At 35.0% G+C, this 24,780-nt stretch overlaps 1 protein-coding gene across 20 annotated transcripts in view; it reads left to right on the forward strand.

The window, feature by feature from the left end:
• The window catches only part of LOC124721411 (twitchin), a 377,390-nt gene that overhangs the window by 254,206 nt on the left and 98,404 nt on the right, over window positions 1-24,780 (forward strand). For all 20 annotated transcript variants that reach the window (XM_047246370.1, XM_047246371.1, XM_047246372.1 and 17 more), the window contains 14 exons: window positions 1,148-1,729; window positions 2,457-2,597; window positions 4,247-4,411; window positions 4,832-4,967; window positions 6,059-6,225; window positions 10,047-10,328; window positions 10,414-10,597; window positions 14,979-15,130; window positions 16,458-16,557; window positions 18,557-18,720; window positions 19,070-19,351; window positions 20,623-20,922; window positions 22,698-22,879; window positions 23,004-23,124. In XM_047246370.1, coding sequence (XP_047102326.1) covers window positions 1,148-1,729; window positions 2,457-2,597; window positions 4,247-4,411; window positions 4,832-4,967; window positions 6,059-6,225; window positions 10,047-10,328; window positions 10,414-10,597; window positions 14,979-15,130; window positions 16,458-16,557; window positions 18,557-18,720; window positions 19,070-19,351; window positions 20,623-20,922; window positions 22,698-22,879; window positions 23,004-23,124 — 2,958 coding nt within the window. The remainder of the gene's footprint in view (window positions 1-1,147; window positions 1,730-2,456; window positions 2,598-4,246; window positions 4,412-4,831; window positions 4,968-6,058; window positions 6,226-10,046; window positions 10,329-10,413; window positions 10,598-14,978; window positions 15,131-16,457; window positions 16,558-18,556; window positions 18,721-19,069; window positions 19,352-20,622; window positions 20,923-22,697; window positions 22,880-23,003; window positions 23,125-24,780) is intronic.

Here is a 24,780-nt window from a genome sequence, read left to right on the forward strand (position 1 = left end):
GATCATTACATAGAAAGCTTTAAGTGATATGATCTTCACAATAAAAATAAAGTAAATAGGTACTAAGAGACTTACAACAGGAAAATTATCCTAACACAGTCTTTTGTAGGTGGTGTTTTCCCTCTTGCATTTGCATAGGCAAGAAGTCTACAACACATTGCATCCTGCAAAAATGGCATATCATCATTAAGGATATTCCTGAAGTTCTTCTGTTACTTCACAAGACTGCCACAAATCCATGAAATGTTACCCTATGTTCTCCAACAGTCTTGCCAGGTTGTTGCAGGACATGAGAACAGGAAATATGAATTTCCATATGCTTTCATTGAGTATGTATATGATTCAAGTGACACAGAAAACTAATCTTCATACAAACTATTTGAATTCTAGTTTTTAAAATTGCAGTTCTAGGGCACCTACAACCACTACCATGATGTGTTAAACTGACAAGAAAAATAAATAGGAAACTATATGTGTTTTTCAAGATAACTGCTTTCCTGTCTTTCTAAAATAAGGTGGAGAGTCATAGCTTAATGCCCTATTGTCATTTAAGTTCACTAGAAACAAAGTCAAGCTCATTTGTAGAATAACGTAGCAGGCTATTGACCAATGTTTTGACAGAATCATCGTGGCCAAAATGTGGAGAAGCCTCCAGCAATACATTAATCATATCATTTCCTATCTGTCTGTGTTTTCACTTGTATTGAGATGAATGAGAGCTCTGTCTAGTCTTACAGACCAGATTACATGTAAAATTACTTAGATAACACTCCTCTCATAATGAAGATAACTACAGTTTGTGTATACGGAAGTCAGATATGGAAGAGAAATAAGTACAAATACATATTTTATCTAGTTTTGTTGCATGCATTCAAGACCCTCACTATGACTGACGTCATTCTGTTTACATCATGAAGAAAAGTTCCCTTGTAACCACATGTTTTTGTAGAGAAAACTTTTAAATGATAAACATTTCACTCATATCTTTGGGTGTTTTCTGTCTTTTTCTACAGTGAATTAAACTTGGAAAAGAATATCTGTGTTAATCTATCACATGTACATCACAGAATTCTACAAAAGTAATGCTTCAGTGGCACTAAAATTGTTATTTCACTTATTTACTCACTTCCTCTTTGTTGTTTTACAGATGAACCTGGAAAACCTGGTGATCTAAAAGCTACAGACTGGGACAAAGACCATGTTGATCTGAAATGGACACCACCAAAGGATGACGGAGGCTCACCTATCACTGGCTATGTTGTAGAGAAGAAAGACAAGTATGGACAGTGGGAGAAAGCTCTGGAGGTTCCAGCAGGACAGACAACTGCCACTGTGCCTGACCTAATTGAGGGACAGCCGTATGAGTTCAGGGTTCGCGCTGTAAATGCTGCTGGGCCAGGTGAACCCAGTGATGCCACACCAACAATTATTGCCAAGCCACGTAATCTTGCTCCAAAAATAGATCGAACAAATCTGATAGAAGTAAGAATCAAAGCAGGTCAAAACTTTGGATTTGATGTCAAAGTTAGTGGAGAACCTCCGCCAACAACAAAATGGCTGTTACAAGGAAAAGAAGTGAGACCATCAGACAGAATTAAAGTTCAGCATGCAGAATATAATACAAAAATTAATGTGAGAATGGCGACAAGAGCTGAGTCAGGAAAGTATAAAATTGTGGCAGAGAACATTAATGGGCGTGATGAAGCAGAAGTAAACGTAATTGTTTTAGGTAAGTTCAGATAAAAGTAATGATCATCAAAATGTTCATACTATGTCTAATTAGTGGGATGTGAAGTAATTTAAAAATTTCATGCTATGTATAATGGGTATTTTGGCAAACAGAAACAATGAAATAAATGGGAAAACTTAATAATAAATTCTGTCGACTTTATAGCATTTTTGCTATGCCAGTGTACACTTCAAAGTCACAGCTAAAAGACAGTAAACAGATTTTACTATGAAGTTTTGTATCCTAATAGTTTAATTTTATATGATAATGTTGAATGTTTGTAGACAAATGAAATAACAGAACTAGGGCACACATTCCTGCTTACCATCTCCTTAATAGCAGTAATACCAAAAATCTTTTAAGTATCATGCATAACAGTAATGACCAAGATGCAACACATATTTTATGAGCTATTCACATATAATTTTAACCTTCTTGGATACTCCAATGATCATAGCAGATTTGTGTGTTGGGTCTGTGTCCATTATAAGAGTTCATGCAGGTTATGTTGCTGTGTGACAAACATTAGTAGGGCAGGAGGGTAGGGGGAGGATTGGCAGAATATATATACAAAAAAGTTTTATTTAATTTAAAAATAAAACCAGTAACCTTATGACAAACTTCTTTGTTCCTAATAACATGGGTCACATAGAAGCGTTTGTTGTCACTTGTCACTCAGCAGTATTGTGATTGAATATTGTTGATGTGATATTTACTTGTATTTTAGACAAACCAAGCCCACCTGGTGGTCCACTGAAGGTATCCGACATTCATGCAGAGGGTTGCAAGTTAGCCTGGAACCCACCAGCAGATGATGGCGGTCAGCCTGTTGAAAAATATGTTGTTGAAAAGATGGACGAAGCTTCAGGTAAAGTATTAACAATTACAAATATTTTGTATATAAGTTGTGAAGTATGCACCATGCAGTGTGGCTTACATTGGTACTTTAACTTGTATGAGGGGCAGTCAAATGAAAGCAAGACATATTGAAAAAAGTAAGGGAACTGGTTATTATCTCAGAAGTAATTGCCATAACTGTTAACAGATTATCCCACTGTGAGACAAGACAGTCTACGCCTTCATGGAAAACCCTTTTGGTTGCCGGCAGAACCATGATTGTACCCAGGTGTGCACCTCTGTGCCCAAAGCAAATTGATGGCAGTGAATGTCTTTCTTCAGGACTCCAAAATATGGGAAGAGGTCAGGATTGTGTGGAGGATGTGTAAGGGCTTCCCAGCAAAACTACTGCAGTCTAGTTCAAACAACCTTGGAAGCTAGTGGACGGGCCCGTATGTTGCCAAAGTTGTTTTAACTATGCTGCAGAAGTCCTTACATATCCTCCATACAGTCCTGATTTCCCCTCTTGCAGTTTCCCTATTTTTGAGCCCTAAAGAAAGACATTCATTGCCATCGATTTGCTTTGGACAAAGATGTGTGGACCTGGGTACAATCGTGGTTCCATAGGCAGCCACAAACATTTTTCCTTGAAGGCACTGACTGTCTTGTCTCACAGTGGGTTCATGTGTTAGCAAATGTGGCAGCTACCTTTAAAATAATAAACAGTTTTCTTACTTTTTTCCACGTGTCTTGTTCTCAGTTGACTGCCCTTGTACTCCATTAATGTGCAAGCTTCTGTAGACCATATTACTACTTCCCAGAACTCACTTCATTTCAAACATTTATGTTTGTAATTCGTACCTTGCTTGCTATGTTTGTTTGTTATGGACATGTTTTACAAAGACTTACATTTGGGAAGACAAAGGTTCAAATTCTCATTTAGCCATCCAGATTTAGGTTTTCCATAATTTCTCTAAACTGACTATGGCAAATGGTACGATAGTTCCTTTGTAAAGGGGCATGACTGATTCCCTTCCCCATCTTTTTCTTATCTGAGATTGTCATTGGGACATTAAACACTTATCCTCCTGCTTTTTTCTCATTGAAATAGGCAGGTTCAGATATTTGTTGGCATAATTATAGTCTCTCCATTATGATCCTCTGGCCAAGTTGACCCCAAACTTTGAAATGGCATACGTCATTGAAGTAACTACACTGTCATTTGGGTAAGTAATGCATTCAACATGCAAGTTGCTGAAGTGGCGTCAACTCAAAAGACTTGCACCGTGCCTGGTCTACCTGACAGGAGGCCCTAGGCACACGACATTTCAATTTCCAGTAAGCAATGCAAGTAATCTTAACTAGTTACAGATGCATTAACGTTGGAAGAATATAATGTACTTATTCATGGATTTCCCCAAGATGCTGCTGTGGTTCCTATATTCTTGGTGTTATCTTATTAAATAAAATTATTAACGTACTTGATCACTATATAATGGATGTAGCATAAATGAAAATTTTGGTTAAAATGATAGTTTGGTCAGTACTTTAAAAAGATTACATGAATTTGCTCTGATTTTAATCCACTGTCTATATGTAAACCTATATGTAAACCTAAAAGAAACTAGTATATTTTAAACTATTTTACTGCCTTTATCAACTTTGCATTTGGAATTCCAGGAAGGTGGGTACCTGCAGGAGAAACAGAGGGTCCTCAGACATCTCTAGAGGTTGATGGGCTCACTCCAGGACACAAATATAAATTCAGAGTCCGTGCTGTCAACAAGCAAGGAAAATCAGAACCATTAACAACAGCACAAGCAATTGAGGCAAAGAATCCATTTGGTTAGTTATCTACCATTGTTCTGCTGTATTAAATTGTTTTTCAGTTTCATTAATGTCATTTTGTTGAAAGTAAAAATTATGCATAGAATTCAAAGATGCTGCAGTCATAGTTCAGTTTTCAAAGTACAGGACTATTGCAGAGATAAATTACTGCACTGCAAAGTTTTGGGTTCAACATTTGCAATAATTTGCATTTTTTATGAATGTTCATACAATCCATGCACAGGATGAGTGTGCAATGTTTTATAATGTAGGTCTGTGAATTTTTCATTCAGTGTAGCACCATTCTTGAATATGAAGAGGTCAGTAATTATTATATTTCGTGCACACAGCTAAAATCGTGCTTTACCACTAATTTGTGAGTAAATCTGATAATTGGGTTTCGTGGTACCTAAACATTTTTGTGTTTGTGTTTTACAGATGAACCAAGTCAGCCAGGAACTCCAGAAATTACGGATTATGATAAAGATTTTGTTGAGCTGAAATGGTCAAAGCCAGAAAAAGATGGAGGGTCACCCATTACTGGCTACATAATTGAGAAGAAGGACAAATATAGGTAAAGTGCTTTCTATAACTTTTGCTGTTGTCGCTAATAAAATTGCATGTATATAAACTGGATTAGTGTGTCAAATACAGTACATTGAAACAACTGAATTTTTTATGAAGTTGCTATACAAAACATGAAATTATGCATGCACCCAACTGAGATTGCTACATGGATCTCTAAAAATTGAGATTACATTTTTTTATGGTGTGTTAACAATGTTAGTTTTGTATGTACAGCTAATGTAAGCCACCTGACAGGACTTCATATGGACATTAAAACATAATTTTGGATGTTATCTGAGAATCAAGGAGTTACCAATCTTTACAGATTATCATCACAATCACTATTTTCACTTATGCTTCTCTATTAGATACCATGAATACATGTGAGGCTTAGCACAGAACACTGGACTACAGTACAGTAATTTCTGTCTAAATTTAGAACTGATTTAAATATTATTTCTTATGATTTTCATAAATAAAAATATGAAAGTTACCATAGGCTAACATTCTGAGACCTTTGTCATCATTATCAGCAAACACTTAAGGAACAGAAACTGTTAAATCCAAGCATTAGAAAAAATTCTTGCCACAACTTACTATGCATGTGATCTATAGAATATGAGAGAAGCGAATTAACTGCACGCACACACACACACACACACACACACACACACACACACACACACACACACACACTCTCTCTCTCTCTCTCTATATATATAGACTGAATTAAAAGAATGCTCCGTGCATAACATTATTGTGAAACTGTGTATTGTTGAAAACCAGTTGTTTAAAGTCTGAAATAAATCATACATATCTGTCCATCAGTAGTAAAGGAATACTACGACCCACATTTAATTGTAATCTCTTTGTAGGTACTTTATTATAGTTCACTAAAACTGAGAACAGTGTCAGATTTTTACCATTTTGCCTCAGCCAGCTCTGTTAAATATTCCATGCAAACTATTTAAAGTTTTCTATCAGTTTCACACACTTCCTCATTAGCTAAAAATTCTTACTGCAAGAAAACAACAATTTTTTTTGGCATCCAAGACACTGTTGCAAAAACTATAATGATGCAATATTTTTCTGTTATAGTCCAAACTGGGAGAAATGCGCTGAGGTGGAAGGTGATGTTACAACAGGCAAGGTTCCAGATCTTATTGAGGGCAACCAATATGAATTTAGAATTCGTGCAGTTAACAAAGCAGGGCCTAGTGAACCTAGTGCACCAACAAAACCACATACAGCACGACCAAAGAACTGTAAGTGCGTTATTATATACAACAAATTAGTGAACTTTTTTTTAGATCAAAGGTCAGAATTCAGAACTAATGCTCTTATATTTTTATAATCTGCGTATTATAGTATGTATCGTAAAGTGGCTGCAATTGATTTGATCAATTAGCTATTTCTGTCTGTTAATTTGCTTATTATTCTTATTTCCATGCATTAACTCTTCTTTGTTTCCCACATATTAGTAAAGTGAAATGCTTACAATAGGAATTTGTGTGTTCATGTTTACCAACATATGAATTAGTCATGAAGTAACCTGTTCTGTACAATCTGTGAATATTTATTTTCAATGGTAAAATATTCTGCAGGATCAATATGTGAATGTTTATTTACAATGCTGAAATATTGTTTTCTTGTGATTTGAGATACATGAACAAGGGAAGAAGGTGGAAGATGCAGCATCGTACAATTAAGAGACAGTGATATGAGAATAGCCTGTGATAAAATAATTTGTGGAAAGATGACACACTTGCTGCAATGTTATTGGCAAAGTTTTGATGTCCCACCCTGCCACCTCCTTGTGAAATATGAAGAATTTGTCTAATGAAAACATTTTCACATGAAAATATGAAGAAATGCTGACGACTTTTCTCAGTGGCTTGAAAGAAGAAGAAAAAGTAGAAGTAGAAGACGAGTAAAGGTGTAGCAAACTTCATACATGTGGAGAAAAAAAAACACACTGCCTGACCAACACAGCTCTCCAGTGCCACACCTATCACCACAAGCAACTGATACCTGATAGTTGATGTTTTTGGGATACCATTGGAGGAGGCTTTGATCAAAATGAAACCTCTGGTACAGCAAATTGTACACAAACATGAATGCAAATATGTGAACCTGCACAAGAAGCTTAAGACCCGCACTAGTACTGAAGTCTATGTTACAATTTTGGTTAATTGCTAATGAGCAAAATAATGTATTAAGTTTACCTGAGTATGCCTAATAACTATAGGATGGCCATGAAGATGTTAATGCATGAGCAACTACTGTGCTTCACACATACTTTGACACTGACAAAGCTGCTGAAATTGTTCCTTAATAGCTTCTCCTTTTTTATGGAACCAAAGACTGTATGACAGAAACTGGAAGGGCTTGGTATCACCACACACAATTTGGCACAAGGATGGGCATGCTACCACTACTGTTGCTTTTGGTTGCACTAGACAAACTGGAAGACCATAAAGAGATCATACTGGGGATTTATATTTTTACTGGCCAAGTGACTCTAAAAAAATTCCAAGCTGAACAGAACGCAACAAAATGCTCAGGTTGCAAGCTATCAGGCACTTAGCACAACATTGTACCAGGCTGAAGCATTCTGTAAAATGCACTGCTAGTCATCACAAGTGTGCCAATTGCCACCAGGTGCATGAATTTAGTTACAAAAAATGTGAACCCTTCAAGAACATTTCCCAGTAGCAGTCGCATCATTGTGCCATGTTGATGCATTCTGTGAAATACACTGACAGTTATCACAAGTGCGCTAACTACCACCAGGTGCACAACTTCAGTTACAAAAAATGTGAATCCTTCAAGAACATTTCCAAGTATCAGTGCACTCAGTCATTGAAAGCAACTAAAACTGGAACTGATATGAGCTATGGTGCTGCAGCTTCTCCAGACAGCAAGGAGTCACATGTATGGATGAGTCTAATCTGACACAAGACCTACCAATAGCTACCCACCAACAGGCAGTGTGACATATGCTCTTCACAAAAAAAAAAAAAAACTCATAGTTTTAGTTCCAAAAGACTGATGCCACATTGGTCAGCAATTTGATACCCACACTGATCCAATTTGGAGGAACTCTGAGACAAAACAACACACTGCAAAATACAATCAAACAGTTTACCTTGGACCTCTTGCAACAACAAGTTACAGCTGCATTATAGACGGCTGTGGAGGCTATACACAGAACCCCAGCATAGCTGCCAGATGGGTTGATGATCTGCATGTGGAAAGCAAACAGTGTTCATATTGAATATGGGGCAAACAGTTTCTCCACAGTGACATTATTGATGTGTGCCTGGTGTGTGAGGCATACTTAAGATCAGGCAGCAAGATGCTAGCTGTAAATTATAACTGTTATTGCACTGACCCACTTACTGCACAACATGGCAAAGCAGTCTATGTTCACACATTTCTGTCACCACCACATTCATCTCATTGCACTACAGAGGTGGAACCATTAAGTGTCACTGTGAGGACATCCTAAAAGTGAATTACATATGTTGGCATATATCATCCATCTGTTGTCCTACTCAAACCAGTTGACTTCTCTAATTAAATGGCCTCCATTGAAAGAAGTTCATTGGTAGTGATTTCAGTGCAAAACATGGAGATTAGAATTCCAAAATGGCAAACACAAGTGGCAGTTGCCTACTCAGGGCTGCTAAGGGGCACAACACTATAGCACTTTAATTTTAGACCCAGCCATCCATTCAACAGAGAGATGCCTGATGAAATTGATGTTACTATCATTACAAGGTTACCACAGCACGTCTATCCAATAATGCCTAATGCCCTCTCTTCTGATTACATGCTAATGATTTTCAGAGTCCACTTGAATCACATACCACAACTAAATTTCCATATCAACCTGCAGGATTCTAACTGGAAAGCATACAGAGCCACAGTTGGGAAAGGGCTGCAATCCACACCACAACAACTAAATTTTATGGCATAACTCAGACTAAATAAATTGAAGAAAAAATCTGGATAGTTGCAGACTTTAATAAAATCAGGGCGCACAGCACACCCTGTAATTATTCCACACACTACATATTTTAAAACTCCTTGGTGACTGTTTAGTTTATGTACTTCTATAACGGATTAATTTCTTGCACTCATCTTACCTGGTTGTGGAACTATTATGAAAAGTATCAACTTTTTGGTTGTAATTTTTATCAACAAATGTAGTCTCCACTATCATAAACAGAGTATTATTCCACAGTAAAGTGCTTTAAAGCACAGAATTTTATATTACTGGCATAGACAGTTTTTTCCATGCCATGTGTTTTAATGTTACCTTCAGAGAAGTAACAGCTTAATCCACTTCTGTGTTACTTGCTTCTACCATATCGCATTTCCCTCTTTTGCCACTTCTGTTTGTAGTGTGCCTCTTATGTCTGTATGTTAACAGAGTCATCTCAGTGAGAGCATCGCTAGTTAGTATGACCAGTTATTCACAATATTACTACAATTTTACTTTTGTCTTTCTTTGCCCAAGGTTTACAGGTATCAATATTTGATACAACATGAAAATAATGTTTTTAGATAATTCTTTTTTGTTATATTTAAGTATTTCAATGCCATATGCCATTAGGGAAATTTTTGCAATGTTTCATAGTGTATTGATTGCAATGTTTTAAAGATGAGGACACTATTTACAGAGTGTCTCTTTTGCCTGAAGACATTGCATTACCTATACAAAATCGATTCATTGTGTGAATAGAAACCAATTGGATTTTGAATAATAGCTACAGAAGGGTGATGAATGGCTTACATTATATTTTATATGACAAAAAGCTTTTGTCTTTTTTTAAATGCATAATGACAGAGAGAGAGAGAGAGAGAGAGAGAGAGAGAGAGAGTGTGTGTGTGTGTGTGTGTGTGTGTGTGTGTGTGTGTGTGTGTGTGTGTGTGCGTGCGCATAAACACATGTATACATGTTTACTTATGCTTAAGTTATTTATAGTATTATATCAAGAATCAGTTATTTTTCTTAGGGATGTATTCATATTTGTTTTCTTAGACACAGTTTATAGTACCAAGCTTTTTTCTTTTCCAGTGGCTCCACATATTGACAGAAATGCTTTGCTGGATATTAAAGTACGGGCTGGACAGAACTTTGAATTTGATGTGCCAGTTATTGGCGAACCACCACCAAACAAACAGTGGTCTCTCAAAGGGGATGCAGTGATTAACACTGATAGAATCAAAGTTGTCAATGAAGATTACAACACAAAACTTCGAGTGACTGATGCAAAAAGGGCAGATAGTGGCACATACACAATTACTGCAAAGAACATCAATGGTGTGGATACTGCAACAGTTAATGTTACAGTGCTTGGTTAGTTTTACCCTTTTTTGCTTCATTGTGCAAAATTAAGCTCTAAACAATAGAGTTACAAAATATTTTTTAAAAAAATTTGCAGATGTTCCAACACCACCTGAAGGGCCCTTGAAACCAGACAATGTAACAAAATCATCTTGCTCATTGTTTTGGAGACCTCCAAAGGATGATGGTGGTTCTGAAATAACACATTATGCAGTGGAAAAACTTGATACTGAAAATATGCGTTGGGTGCCTGTAGGTGAATGTAATGGAACTTCAATGAGGTAATTGTATTTAATATAACTTTTATTGTGACAGTATTTGCTTTTCATTCCATGATAAGATAGTTATAAGATGATGGTTACATATAAACCTTCAGAAAATAGAAAATGTCATATTTGTTAATATATCGTGTATTCAACTGTGACATTGTGCTTTGTTAACATATTTGAATGTGGCATGGAAAGAAACAACCTGTAAACTTTTGTACATGCATGTTGACTACCAGTTTTCTTCAAATCATGAAGCAAACCACTGGTTCAACTTCCTCATCTAATTAATTTATGATAATCAATAATACATTGCTGCAGGTTCTGGAATTCAGTCCATGACATTGACGCATGATGAAGTGATCTAGAAGTATGCACCATTCCTTTAACTCTCCCCATATTCACAAGTATATTAGGTATTAATATGATAGCATTTTGTAATGAATACTTATGTGCATTATCATACAAAACTCTGATTCATTTCTTTCAGTCATAAGTGAATTAATTCAGTCTTCCCTCTCCCTCACAAAAGACCCTCATGTTACTGCAGCAACTTTCAAGTGGAGTTTTGTGATGAAGAGGGATTTGGTAACATTCCCTAACACAGGAATACCCCACCTGTCCAAAAAGTTTCGTCACTGGATTAATAAAAAACTAGACTAAAGTTAATATGGTGGTTTTAATGCTCCAGGTGTTCTACCTCCACTTGAGTAGAATGCACAGAATATTCATAAAACCAATTGGAACTGTCAGAAAAATACTACTTTGAGATGTTCAACTTGCTCATCACACTGAATGTAAGTCATATCATTAAAGTCTTGACTCTATATATAAATTTCTGGACTTTGTTGTTTTGTGGAAGGATCATATTTATAACACCAAGTCTCGTCACCTGTGATAATTTTGTAGGAAACGAATTGTCCGTGTTTGCATTTCAGCCAAGCTGCTGCATGTTTTCACATGTTGTCATTTTTGGTTGGGAATCGAGGTGTGCAGAACAAAGTTTGCCACATTGTTCTCTTTTTCAAAACATTCTGGCGAATGTCTTGGACACTTCATTTATAGCTGTTGCTCCAGTGTGTTTGTGACACAACAACATTGACAACTACAGTCACACATCCACTATTTAAAACTGCCTCCTCGCATCTGAGTGATCAATCGTACACCTATTGTTTACAATTGTTAGTTCAAGCTGCAAACATAGTTATGGCACTCTCAGAACTTTTTGGATTGATGGTGTATATAAGACAAGATACTGTAAGCAACCTCCTTCACATACGAGGTACTTATTTCAGAATTCTTCCACTGTGTCTTTGGTATTTAGTTTGTGTGGTCATACTATTTTATTTCTCTTCAGATGGTCAGTTTCATCTGGTTGTTGTGAGAGGCTCTAATAATTTATCTCTGATGCTGTATGGGAACAATATGAACACTTCTTATCTATTAATGTGTATTATACTACTAGTTTTAATTTCACGGAATGTTGAATTTCTGCAAGTTTTCTTGTATTGTGCTACAAGTCTTTCCAAGTATCATTCGATAGCACACAACAATACAATTTGCAATGGATCTCAGAGACAGACTGATTTTATGCATTAAGTTATTTCTTTTTACTGTAAGTAGGAACAGTGCTATCATATTTCTCTGAGGACCTGAGTTTGTGTTTGCTTATGGTGATGTCTTCACATTGAGGTATACACAGTAAGTTCTATATCTTGGGAAGTCTTCAATCCAGTCACATACCTGATCATATATTTGCTGTGCTTATATTTTATTTCCCAAACACCACAGCAAAACTGAATATGTGCTTACTAAAAATAAGGAATGCGATGTTAACCTGAACAGTTAGTACCAACAGACTCCTGTGCCTTATGAATGAAACTGAGTGGCTGAGTATTTTCTGTTACTTTTCTGGAAATTTTGTTTCCAGACTCTGTTTTGAAACCTACAAAGGAGCTATGTGGTCTCAAGAAAATAGTATTTGTTACTTATGATCTAGAATGTTTATGGGGATAGATATACAGCCCATGGCTCAAGTAGAATGCTTAGTCCTTGCTGAAAAGTCTCTAAACTGTCATTCATAAACATTGTCCTTCACTTAAGAGTCTTGCAGATTCAAACACATATAATTAGAATAAAGGAATTGAGAGCACTCAATGAAGCCTTTAAATATTAAGGCACAGTACTTGCTCTGTTAGGGACATAAGGAAGTAGCAACAGCTCAGAAAGGAATGAGAGTAAGGAGAGCATTTAGTTTTAACAGTATTCATACAGAATTTATTGAAAATTTATCTAAATTCTTGACCATTTGCATTATTTACAAGCATTTTACAAACTAAAAACATACCACGCAAGTTTAAAAGGTTGGAAAATGGTAGGTGAAGTGACATACATAAAAATTATTATTCTCAGTGAACCCATTCGTAAATAAAGTAGTTCGATAGATATATGTTCTTGTTTCTACATCTGTATTTTATGAAAAACGTAATCATTGAACATGCATTAGACAACATTGTCCACAAATGAACATACAAATGAATGATAGCTATAGCTAGAGCTATACAGAAACTGCTCAAACAGCAGAAAACACCAGTCATATTTATTGATCCAGTAGCCTCATTAGATCTGGTTTGGAGACAAACAGTAGTGTTGAAACTATTCACCACTTGGCTCAAAACAAAACAAAAATGTAATTGAGATTAGGTGGATTTAAATAAATTAATTTCATGTGAAAAAAGAATGTAGTCGAGGCTCACAACTGGCACTTAATAATGCTGTCGCATGTTTTCTCATAATGTCTCCTCTGATCAGTATATGTGTAGCACTAATGCCACAGACAAAAGCAAATGTTTTTGGGTATGTTCAAACTGAAAATTTTTTGTGAGCTTATACTCAATTTAGAACTGGAAAGCCATTCCACTGAGTTGATGAACTGTGTGGGGAAATATTGCTCTAGAGTTGGGACCAACATCATCCATGCAAGATATCTTGACTTCCAGCTCTATAAAACTAGATGTCATAACCACAACAATTACATGTACTAATTACCTGCAACCACCCACACTGAACTTCTGCTCCTGTAATTAAAAGTGCTCATATTTGTGAAATAAGGAAGCTGTCTAGCTGTATCACCTACCTGCTCATCATGACATTAGTGTCAGCTGGAAAAATCTTTATAATGTTAATCCCTTAATTAAAATGGAAGAAATGCAGAGCAACACTGGAGAGTACATGGCATGTTAAAACTGTAAACTGAAAATAGATAACTGGCTTGCAACCTTCTCATAATACCAACTGTGATTCTGAAAAAAACCTGTCCATCAGTTAATTCACATAAGAACAATTTGATGATTTGTCACCATTCCAGTGGAGTTTCTCATGGGAAAAAAAAGGCTGAATTTTTTGATAATCTGGACATTGATCCATGAACTACTACTATGAGCTGTAACAGTATTTAATCCACACACACTAATAAATGAATAAATAAAATATGGATTTATGGTCTACACCTGTTCCTGGGGAAAAAAATGGTTGTGAGGCATTGTGTGAGTGTATCCTTTATTTTCAGTGCTCTCTAAGATACAGCGATTTGTAACTTCAGTGTTGAATTGGTGCAGGGTATAGTAATATAATCAGTAGTTACTTGTGTGTTGTTAGTTTCCCTTTAAATTCATGTTTATAAATGTAATGCATTTTGCAGAATGAGGCAGCTGCTGTGTTACTAATGAGAACTAGTGCCTACATCTACAATTAACAACAAAGCATATCAACAGAAAACCAGTTAAAATCGCAAATTTCACTTTTTTTATTTATTCAATGAGTAGTTCATGTCAGGATCCATTTGCAAATCATCACACCAAGTAGATCTTGACCCAAAACTAGTCATCGAGTAAATAAAAAAAAGTGAAATTTGCAACTTTGGCTGGATTTTCATTGTACTGATTAACAGAAGTTGCTGACCTGCAATTATTCCAGCATGCTGGAAGTTCATAAACAAAGCATATGTCTGAATTATAATATCTAAAATCTTTCTGTGTCTCACTGACAAATATAAATCTAATCTATGCATTTAAAAACCATAGATTTGTAACACATGCCTCCATTGAAATCTAAGTTATGATCCACATAATAAATGTTATTACATCTGGCATGTATTTATATTTTTTTGCATGATCAGATGGCTTAAAGTTCCTTTGGTCTGATGAGAGTGTGTTCTTATCTGCTTCATACATGTACTAAGTATTTGATAGCTGACTTTTTTAAAGATCATTATTATTTGCAGTTATTTTAAGTATTCATTAGTTAGTGTATGTAAGTATCTTACACTTCCCTGTTTCTGATGGCATTTTATGAATGACAGCTTAATCTCTTCCACTTTCAAATCTTAAACTTTTAGGGTTGATCATCTGATAGAAGGGCATGACTATAATTTCCGGGTTCGTGCAGTTAATAAGCAAGGAGAATCTCAACCATTGACTGGAACTCAGACTATAACTGCAAAAGATCCTTTCTCCAAGCCTGACAAACCTGGAACACCAGAACTAGTTGGTGAGTAAATAGGGATTTTTTTAAAATGAAAACCACATCAATGTCTTGTGCATTCCCTTAGAGTGTGTGTGCATGTACATGCACACATACGCATAAGCCCACCCACCCACCCACCCACCCACACACACACACACACACACACACACACACACACACACACACACACACACACACACACACACACACACAGAACTCTTTCTCCTTATACTCTTCCATTTCCTTTCCTCATTTTATTGTCTTTAGTACTCGAGAATTGTTTTTCTGTAGATGGGTTCCCTCAGAATGAATCTCTGACAAGAAGTATAAGTATTTGTTTCAGTAGGGTGCAATGGTTTCCCAGTGTGTCGTGTACCAAACAGCTTTTTATGTATGTTGCACATTTGTGTAGCAAAGAGCCAATAATTCTGTGTGACAAAGTATGGTAGTTGTTTCACACTCACAAAACATGACAGTGGCAGTGTTTGTGATTATATGTACATGTGGGAGTTATTAAATGAACTTATCTTAATGCCAAAGTGATAATTTCAATTATGATCATTTATTTTTGTTAATGCTACAGAAAAAATAAATTAAAACATTTGAAAAGAAATTCCTGTTAATTTATCATTTGGAAATAATGACTACAAAGAAATTCAAATGAAATTTGTGAACATGGATACCATCTACTGTAATTTCACTTTAACATTAGTAACTCGCTGTAATTTGGTGATAATACTTAGAATATTTCTGTTGCTTCAAATCTCATGTCCAAATCATATGATCCGCTCTTAGACCACCTCTAACTTTGAAACTTCAGCCTTGATAACTGATGTAGCACACAGGATTATACACACCTGATAAAGAAAAACTGCCATAAATATTAGTGCATGGTAAATGCCCTGTCCATTAAAAATTAATCCTTGTATAATCTGAATTGGCCCAAGTCATTTAATTCTGGACTTACACCTTCAGTGAGCATTCCTTATATGAAATACAATATTCTTTCCTGTGCTCTTATTTTGAGAATGATTTTATTTCAATGCAATAACTTTTGTTTATTGAATGTATAATTACTCCTATAGATTGAGCTTCTATGAAAATTTTGTTTCATGCTTAATGATTATTGTTAATAACAGATGAAGAAAAAGAAAGTTTTAAATTGTAACAGGTGTTGGGTATTGTAATGGAACTGATTTTAAGGAATATATTCAGTTCAGTCTTTGACTAACAACAACAATAATAGTAATAAATAGTTTGTAATGATTGGAGCTATGCAATATAACAATTTAGAACACATTGTATTTCTCTGTTAAGCTATGTATCTGTATAACTATCAAAATTCTTCCAGATTGGGATAAGGATCATGTTGACCTTGAATGGACTGCACCTAAAAAGGATGGTGGTTCACCTATAACCTCCTACATAATTGAGAAGCGCACAAGATTTGGGTACGTGTGTATACTTTTCAACTTTGATATTACTAAAAGTTATGTTAAACTGAGAAATCAGGGATTTCAGTAAAAGTCATTTTTCGTATGCAGTGACATTTGTTTATACTTGGTATAAATACTTCTCTTGCTTTGCTAAGAGTGCCTAACCATACCTGTTTGCAATAATAGCGTGATGGTATTCTCATGGCATTCTAATTAATTGTAATTATAATTCTGTTTTCTACAGGCCAGAGAGATTCATTGTTAGGTATCATGAGGTAGCTATAGATATAATTACTAACATGTTGATGCTGTCTGTGTATTATACGATTAAGCGAAGCAGTAAAGCTGTCATCTGAATTGGTATGTAAAACTGCTTGAAAACTATGGCAAGAAAACCATGTCTGATTGTTGTTAATGTTATTAGAAGTAAATAATTTATGCTCAGTTTGGCAATGGAGGGGTAAACATGGCATCGGGACACCAAGGCTTGAGTACAGTAAGGAAGTTCAGATGGCTACAGGTTCCAGTAGCTATGCAAAGGTGAAGACAGTTGCACAGGATAGACTATTAGTGAGAGCTGCATTAAATCAGTCTTTCGACTGAAGACCACAACAACAACAAAATAATGGGTGTAATCACCTATTAAGGATCTTAATTACATTGTACAATTTGGAAAGAAAAATATTAATTATAAAACCAGTTGTGGATAATTTTAGCTGATTTACCTCCTGCATATGTATCATGCAAAGTCTGCCTGTCATATATAGAACAGGCAACAACAAAAATTATTAATTATCCCAGAGGCTTACAGTAAAGGAATTAAAACTGCCATTGGTGTAGCTTCATGTGACTGTGCAAGTGATTATAAAACACATTGAACAAATAATTTAATTACCAATGCAGGAAAATATACAGTCTCATTAGGGTAGAACATAAAATTATTTTCAGCCTATAGCATTCACTGATAAAGATTGCAAGAAAAATAACATTCTACTGCCCCATGGCTGCTTCACAATACTGTTTTATGAGAAAAGAGCTTCGTGAAGTATGATATCCATGACGTATTGCTGTGCAGTCAGAATCATATGCAGCTAATTTTTAGAGCCAGATTGAAGTCATGTATACTGATTCCCAAGATCGAGATACCAAGTGCAATGCTAGTGCCTAATTCAATAATACTGGTAGGATGTCCCTGCCTTTGGCGTTCTAAATGTCTGGAATACTAAAATAGCTAGTTTTTCTTGATTTATTAACACAGCCATATCAAAAATGTGTGTTTGTCTTGCGAACACGTAGTATTCTGTAATTATTTCATAAAATATGATTATAAAATAAATTATTATGAGGAATGAATGAAAACAATTTTGATGTCAAGAAGAATCATGGTGTAATATATAGGATGACTTTTCAGTATATACAGAACATCAAACAAAGCATAGATAATGCTGGAAGGGACTGAAACATTATGTGCTATTTTTTGTGGAAACTAATATTTATGGTGATACCACTTCTTCATAACAACTCACAAATGAATGCTGAAGATCATAAAGCTATCTAATTCATATATAAACTGATCACATTAAATAGATTTAATGAAACCGCCCAAAAGGTTTAATAGTAAATCGAGCAAAGGATGACGTGAATGTTGGAGAAAGTAATGTCTCTGGCCTTCACACCCAGAGCTACCTGGGATATGTTATCGAGTGGATGTGGCATTCATTTCTCAGCATGTATTCACTGCTTATTGTCTACAACTAGAAAGTCTCCCACGCAGCTGCTTTCTCCAGCATTCATGTGCAGCTAACTGTTTTGGCTAGAGGTGATTTCTGAAGGTTGTTCTTATAAATGAAAAATGTAGACATTGATTATTGACTAAATCATTGGCCAAACAAAAATATACAAACATTGCTTCTGTATGTATCAACATGTCACCCAATGCCTACAACAAAATATATAATACCTCTATAACACATTTTTGAAAGTACAGTGTTAAAATAGAAGATATTTCTTGAAGGCCATGGGAGAAAGCTGCAGAAGTTCCAGGTAACCAGACAAAGGGAACAGCACCAAACTTAACTGAAGGCGAAGAATATGAATTCCGCGTCATTGCTGTAAACAAAGGAGGTCCAGGTGAACCTAGTGAACCATCTGCTTCTGTTGTTGCCAAGCCAAGATTCCGTAAGTATGATACAGTGTGAAACATTAGAAACATCTGTAGTTAATTTTACAAAGGTATTTGAGTAACTAGTGGCATAGAATAATATCTTTAATCTGTTTTTGAAGTTTATCATTAAGCAGTTGAGTTGCTACTCACTCCATCACATATGACAAAGATGTTGATGGTTTGTTAAATTCTACATTCCTTTCTTCAAGTTACTCCATCAAATAATTAAATGAAAAAAAAAAAACTTGTGATGAGATTTGTTTGTATGTTATTCACATTACATTTTATTTTGGTTGATGCTCTGTTAATATTATTCTGGTGATGTAACTAATAAAAACTAAGCTGCTTTTATATCTATTGCAGAGAGTCCTGTGTTTGACAAAACACTTCTACAGGATCTCATTGTACGTGCCGGTCAGAGAATAAATTACACAATCCCAATAGAAGCTTCACCAAAGCCTACAGCTACATGGACTGTCAATGGCAAGAAAGTGGAACCTGGTGTCCGAGCTGATATCCATACAACTACTAAGAGTACTGTGTTTGAAATATTGTTCTCTGTGCGAGCTGATACTGGTCGTTACACTCTCACTTTGGAAAACAAATATGGACAGGCATCAGCATCAGCTAATGTCACAGTACTTGGTTAGTCAAGAATAAATATAAGTTTATGTAATATAAAACATTATGTATAATAAAAGATATTAATTTACACATGAAGAGTTAACAGGTCTCATTTGCCATTGATCATATGCATGATATAGGCTTTGTTATGGGTATGTAACAACAGTATAGGCAAATCAGTGAGTGCAGCTTCAAAAAACTTGTCATAATTGTGCATTTCATAGATCTCTTTGATGTTGTAAAATGAATTGTATGAGAACTAGTTATACAGTTTTATTTTGAAAAATTTCAGTGGCATTGTCTGAGTAGAGACAGGTAATATACTAAACATTCAGAGATTATTCACCCTGTGTGAATTTATGGTCCTTACTAGCATGTACCTTGCTATGCCAGGCTTTGTCTTAGTTTTGTTGTCCATGCCAACAAGTTCTGTAGTGTTGCTGAAATAGAGAATTGGGACTTACTGTAGTTAAAATTTTCTGGGTTATTAGGCTGCATCATATTTCAACTAAAGTGATCGATGTTTCGACCCCCTCTGTTGGGATCTTCCTCAGGATCTTCTGGTGTCCACTAGTGCTAGAAAGCCTGCAGAATTACATAACAGGTACTTAAATGGACAGATTTACAACTGTAAGTACACTGAGGCTAGTAAGAAAAATGGACACAAAGGACCAGAATTACATTTTATAAGGACAATTTGCTTTTAGTTCTTTATAATTTAAATGGTATGAGGAGGATTTTCCCATATGTGTAAGCTATACAAAATATGGGGAACAATATACTGGCATATTTAAGACTGTTAGAAATCTGATACAACTTCGTTCTCAAATTAAAGCATGTGAAATCGTCGTAACTTCTCAGTTGAAATACAGAACTTCCATCTTGGTCTATCCCCAGCATTTTCTGAATAACCAGCATTAAATTTAATTTTCATTGTATTATTTACACTTTAACACACAAGCATTATTTACTATAATTCACAATAAGAAAGGCTAATTCCAGGAATGTGTTACAAATCTGACCTCATTTCTCACTTTGAAATGTTCTAGATATGAAAAGTTGCTTTATGATAAATTTTCAGTTTTTTATAGATGTTTCTGGCATAAATGGATGAGGTACTATTTATATCACAAATCGTAAAATAAAAATCCCTCTAAACAAACATATGATGCAGTGTAATTTTACTAAAAATCCCAAAACTGACAAAAAAAATTTCTTTTAATCCTTATACTTGTCGAGACATGACTGGTTCTATAGTTTTTAATGGTATTGTTTTCAAAATATTTTCTCAGATCGCCCATCGCCACCTGAAGGTCCCCTCATTGTGAGTGATGTGACAAAAGAAAGTGCACGTCTATCATGGAAAGTTCCACTGGATGATGGTGGCAGCCCTATTCTGCATTATGTTATTGAAAAAATGGATGTGTCTAGAGGAACGTGGTCAGATGCAGGGATGTCTACATCACTGACTCATGAAGTAACTCGTCTCGTTCATCGTAAGGAATATCTCTTCCGAGTGAAAGCAGTAAACAGCATTGGAGAGTCAGATGCTCTTGAGACAGTGAAGGGTGTAATTGCCAAGAATCAGTTTGGTAAGTCTTTTCATAAAATGTAGGCTCTAATTCTTTAGAATAAGAAAGGTAGTTAAACAGTCCCTACTAACTATATGGCCAATAAAAATTTCAAAGTAGAACATTTCAAAACTTATTTTACGGTTCATTAGTATCAAATAGTATCTATATAATTAGAGAAAACCTTACACTATGATTTCATTTCCATTGTGAATGAATTTCTTCCTTATATTGTATTTACTCACAATCTCTTTTATTTTATACAATTCACTGCAGGAATTCAATTGATTTGATGCTTCTAATCCTCTGTCATTTCTCCAACTTCAGAATTTCTTTCTGAGAACAAAAATTGTTTGAAATTTGTACAGTTCAAAACCAGTTTTGAATTATATAATCTTCCTAGACAATTACACAAACATAATAGTTCCTACTTTGGCTAAAGATTTTTTTTTACTAGTTTAGGGAGACAGATGTATCTGCAGATGTGCATATAGATCAAAATTAGTCATGAAATTAAAGAAAATATTTTACAGTCAAAGATTGCTTTGAATTCTAAAAATTTTAAACGTTGGCTTACTGTATACTTCAATGTGATTATGTTGCACTTCATCAGTAAAGTCTGACTTTTGGTCTTTAAGAAGTGATTCTCTGTGCTAGTAGTAGTTGAACGACATCTTTGATCTTCTTAGTGGTACTGCATTTCCACAAACACTATTTCTTCCTCTATAACGAAATATTAGTGTTTTAGTATGTATTGGGTACATTCATGATCCTTTTTGCATGAAAATAATATAGGCAGGGAATCCGGCTTAGTTAAATTTGAATTGTGACTAGTTAGCGATATCTCTCCTTTTAGTGCCAACTCAGACTGGAAACATGCAACTAATTTGTGTCTTTTTTCATGTTTTTAATGGAAAAGAAAAGTATTATCATGTGAAATATTTTGTCATAATTTTGCTTTCCAATAGTAAAGGTAATATTGTTTATTTACATAAAGTGCTAATACAAGTAATTAAAAGCTCTTTAATGCTCACCATAGAAAACTTTTTATTATGAAATATCAATTTGTTACTTGAAAATAATTTCATAACTTCCACAACATTAAAGTTTATTTATGTAGTGTACTTTACAAATTGAGCATCACCAAAAGAAAGTTTTAAACAGAATGACGTATTGTAACAAGTCTAGCATTATTTTGAATAACTGATAATCCAGTTTGTGTTTGTTGGAATTCATTTCCTTATTATTGTCATATTTATACAAAAATATGTTATTATATCTAGCAGTTTCAACTGAGAACATTCAATATTCTACATGCCTGCTGTCTCTGCTATATCCTGAAATGTTGTGAATGGTTTTTTAATTGCTTCTAAAGATTCGTTCAGCACTGTGACACTACAGGTTGTCCAGTTTTCCCACTTCAAGGAAGCATTTTTCAAGGATTTGTTCTGTTATCATGCAGAAGTGGTATCTTGTGCCAAAATTCAAATAATTAAATGTTATTCAGTGTATAATTTATATCTAAGTAAATGTCAAATGGTATCACTCTGATGAAGTGTTAATTAAATTCGCATCAGTCTTAAACATAACATAAATATTCTTTAATGGTGCATATCATTTGAAGAATTGTAGCAACTATTTCTGTTTTTATTTCTTTTACAAAGGAGAATTTAGAAATTTCCTTAAAAAATAGCAAAATTTTTAAGAAGCTCAAATCCCAGTTCAATAAAATATACTGTAATCCATGAAGTTTTATGGTCTGTAATAACTAATTCTGACTCCTCACTATGTTCTAGATGAACCTGATGCACCTGGTAAGCCTCTAGTCATGGACTGGGACAAGGACCATGTTGATTTGGAATGGACAGCTCCAAAATCTGATGGTGGGGCACCCATCACAGGCTACATTATTCAGAAAAAAGAAAAAGGAAGTCCATATTGGGTGAATGCTGTGCATGTTCCAGCAAATAAAACTAGTGTAAGTTCACCCTGCAGTTAAATGTACAGAAAAATACGCACATACTTATCTAAAGGTTTTATTATCATGTTACAAATATTGATATGTTTTGTTTGTTACAATATAACGTGCTGTTACTTTGTAGGCAACTGTGCCAGACTTGACAGAAGGTCAGGAATATGAATTCCGTGTTGTAGCAACAAATTCTGCTGGTCAGAGTGAACCCAGTGAGCCTTCAGACACTGTAACTGCAAAAGCTAGATACTGTAAGTTACTTGGAATTTTATTTGCAATATTATTGGTGTATAGTGAGATAAGACAGTTATCTTTATACAGTAACACAAATAACATCATTGCTTTATTGCTCTCAGAAACTAAGCAGGATGTAACAGTTTAGTTATTTTCTGTGCATCAGTGCTAATGCGAGTTTTAGATTGTGGTCACTTATAATGTTGTAAGTAATGCCTCGTTGTAAGTAATGCCTCAGAACATATTGCTTTAATATTCTGTATCTTGTCTCAAGATATGCCCACAACTTGTGCACCTCATTACTTGTCTTTAATATCTTTAATGAAAATGAGAATACCTTTTTTAATCATACTGAGGCTGAGATACTGAGTTATTCATTATTACTTTGAATGTTTCTGAATATGAATGACAACTAAAAAACAGACAGCAAAGTGGTATGAATTAGCAATGGAGAATCTCTTGAAATTTTAAATACACTTTACAGCTGTTCAAAGTTATTGCCATTTATATATGATCTAAGTACTTTGGGGCACTGATTACTATATTGTACTCACATTCAGTCTAAAATCCCCATACAGACATCCAGATTTAGTGTTCTGTGATTTCCCTTAGTTATTTAAGGCACATGCTGTTATGCTCTCTTTGGTGAGGACATGGCTGATTTTCGTCCAATACTTGTACATTTCAAGCTTGTTTCCTGCCTATAATGTGATTGTTAGTGATATCAAAATGACAGATTTATCTCGCTGAATGCAACTCATGGTGTCATAATAAGTATCAGCACTATGTTCAAGATCCTTTCTCACAATTGTTGCATTGAAGGCCTGAGCATCTGATCTTTGTTCTAATTGCATAAGGCATAAGCATCACATGGACATGGCCCATCTTGGAAGTTGAATGAAAGTGAGGTGGAGAAACATTGCAACATATCCAGGTAGAAAATACAAGTAAAAATTCTCTCCATAAAGAAGACCTCTGAAGATATTGTAGCACAGTCACAGACATGTGAAATGTATGACAAAATCACCGAAGACCAACTTCTGGGCATCTGTCTTCTTGTGTCTACTACTGTAATCTGTGAAAAAATGAGAATGAAGACCTTGATCTAGAGGACCTAGAGTTACCACTGTTGATCAGTGATACCACCTTTGAAAAATCTGAACTTTAGGAAATTCCTCTTTATTGAATTATAAACTAGCAATAAGTACCAAGGGATCTGTAATTTGTGAAGTGGTTTTGACTACTGGTGATTCTGATAATTCATCTGCATCTCCTAATATTTTAGAATTTGGTCATTCAATCACCTTGAAAGCCCCATGTTTATTTATTAAAACTTTAATGTTGTAGAAAGGTTTTGGACTTTCCAGTTTTTTCTAATATCTGAAAATCAAGTTTAAAATATGAGATACATTTACTGAAGACATAGTTATGTGCTTTACTACATATTCTTAAGTTTTTTATGTAAATAATTTTCCTTCTTTGTATGCTAAATGTTGTAGTGTAAGATATATAGGAAACTACAAGTTATACTTATGTCTTGTGGTGTTGTGCATAGTCTTATGATAATGTGGAGATACAAAAGATCTTTATAATTGTTGGCTGTATTGGTAGATATAAGACTTTCTGCTGTTCCTGTTGCAGTTGTCATACTGCTGTATTCTGAAATCCCAGTG

The sequence above is a fragment of the Schistocerca piceifrons genome, chromosome X, assembly GCF_021461385.2.
Source record: "Schistocerca piceifrons isolate TAMUIC-IGC-003096 chromosome X, iqSchPice1.1, whole genome shotgun sequence".
Classification (NCBI taxonomy): Eukaryota; Metazoa; Arthropoda; class Insecta; order Orthoptera; family Acrididae; genus Schistocerca; species Schistocerca piceifrons.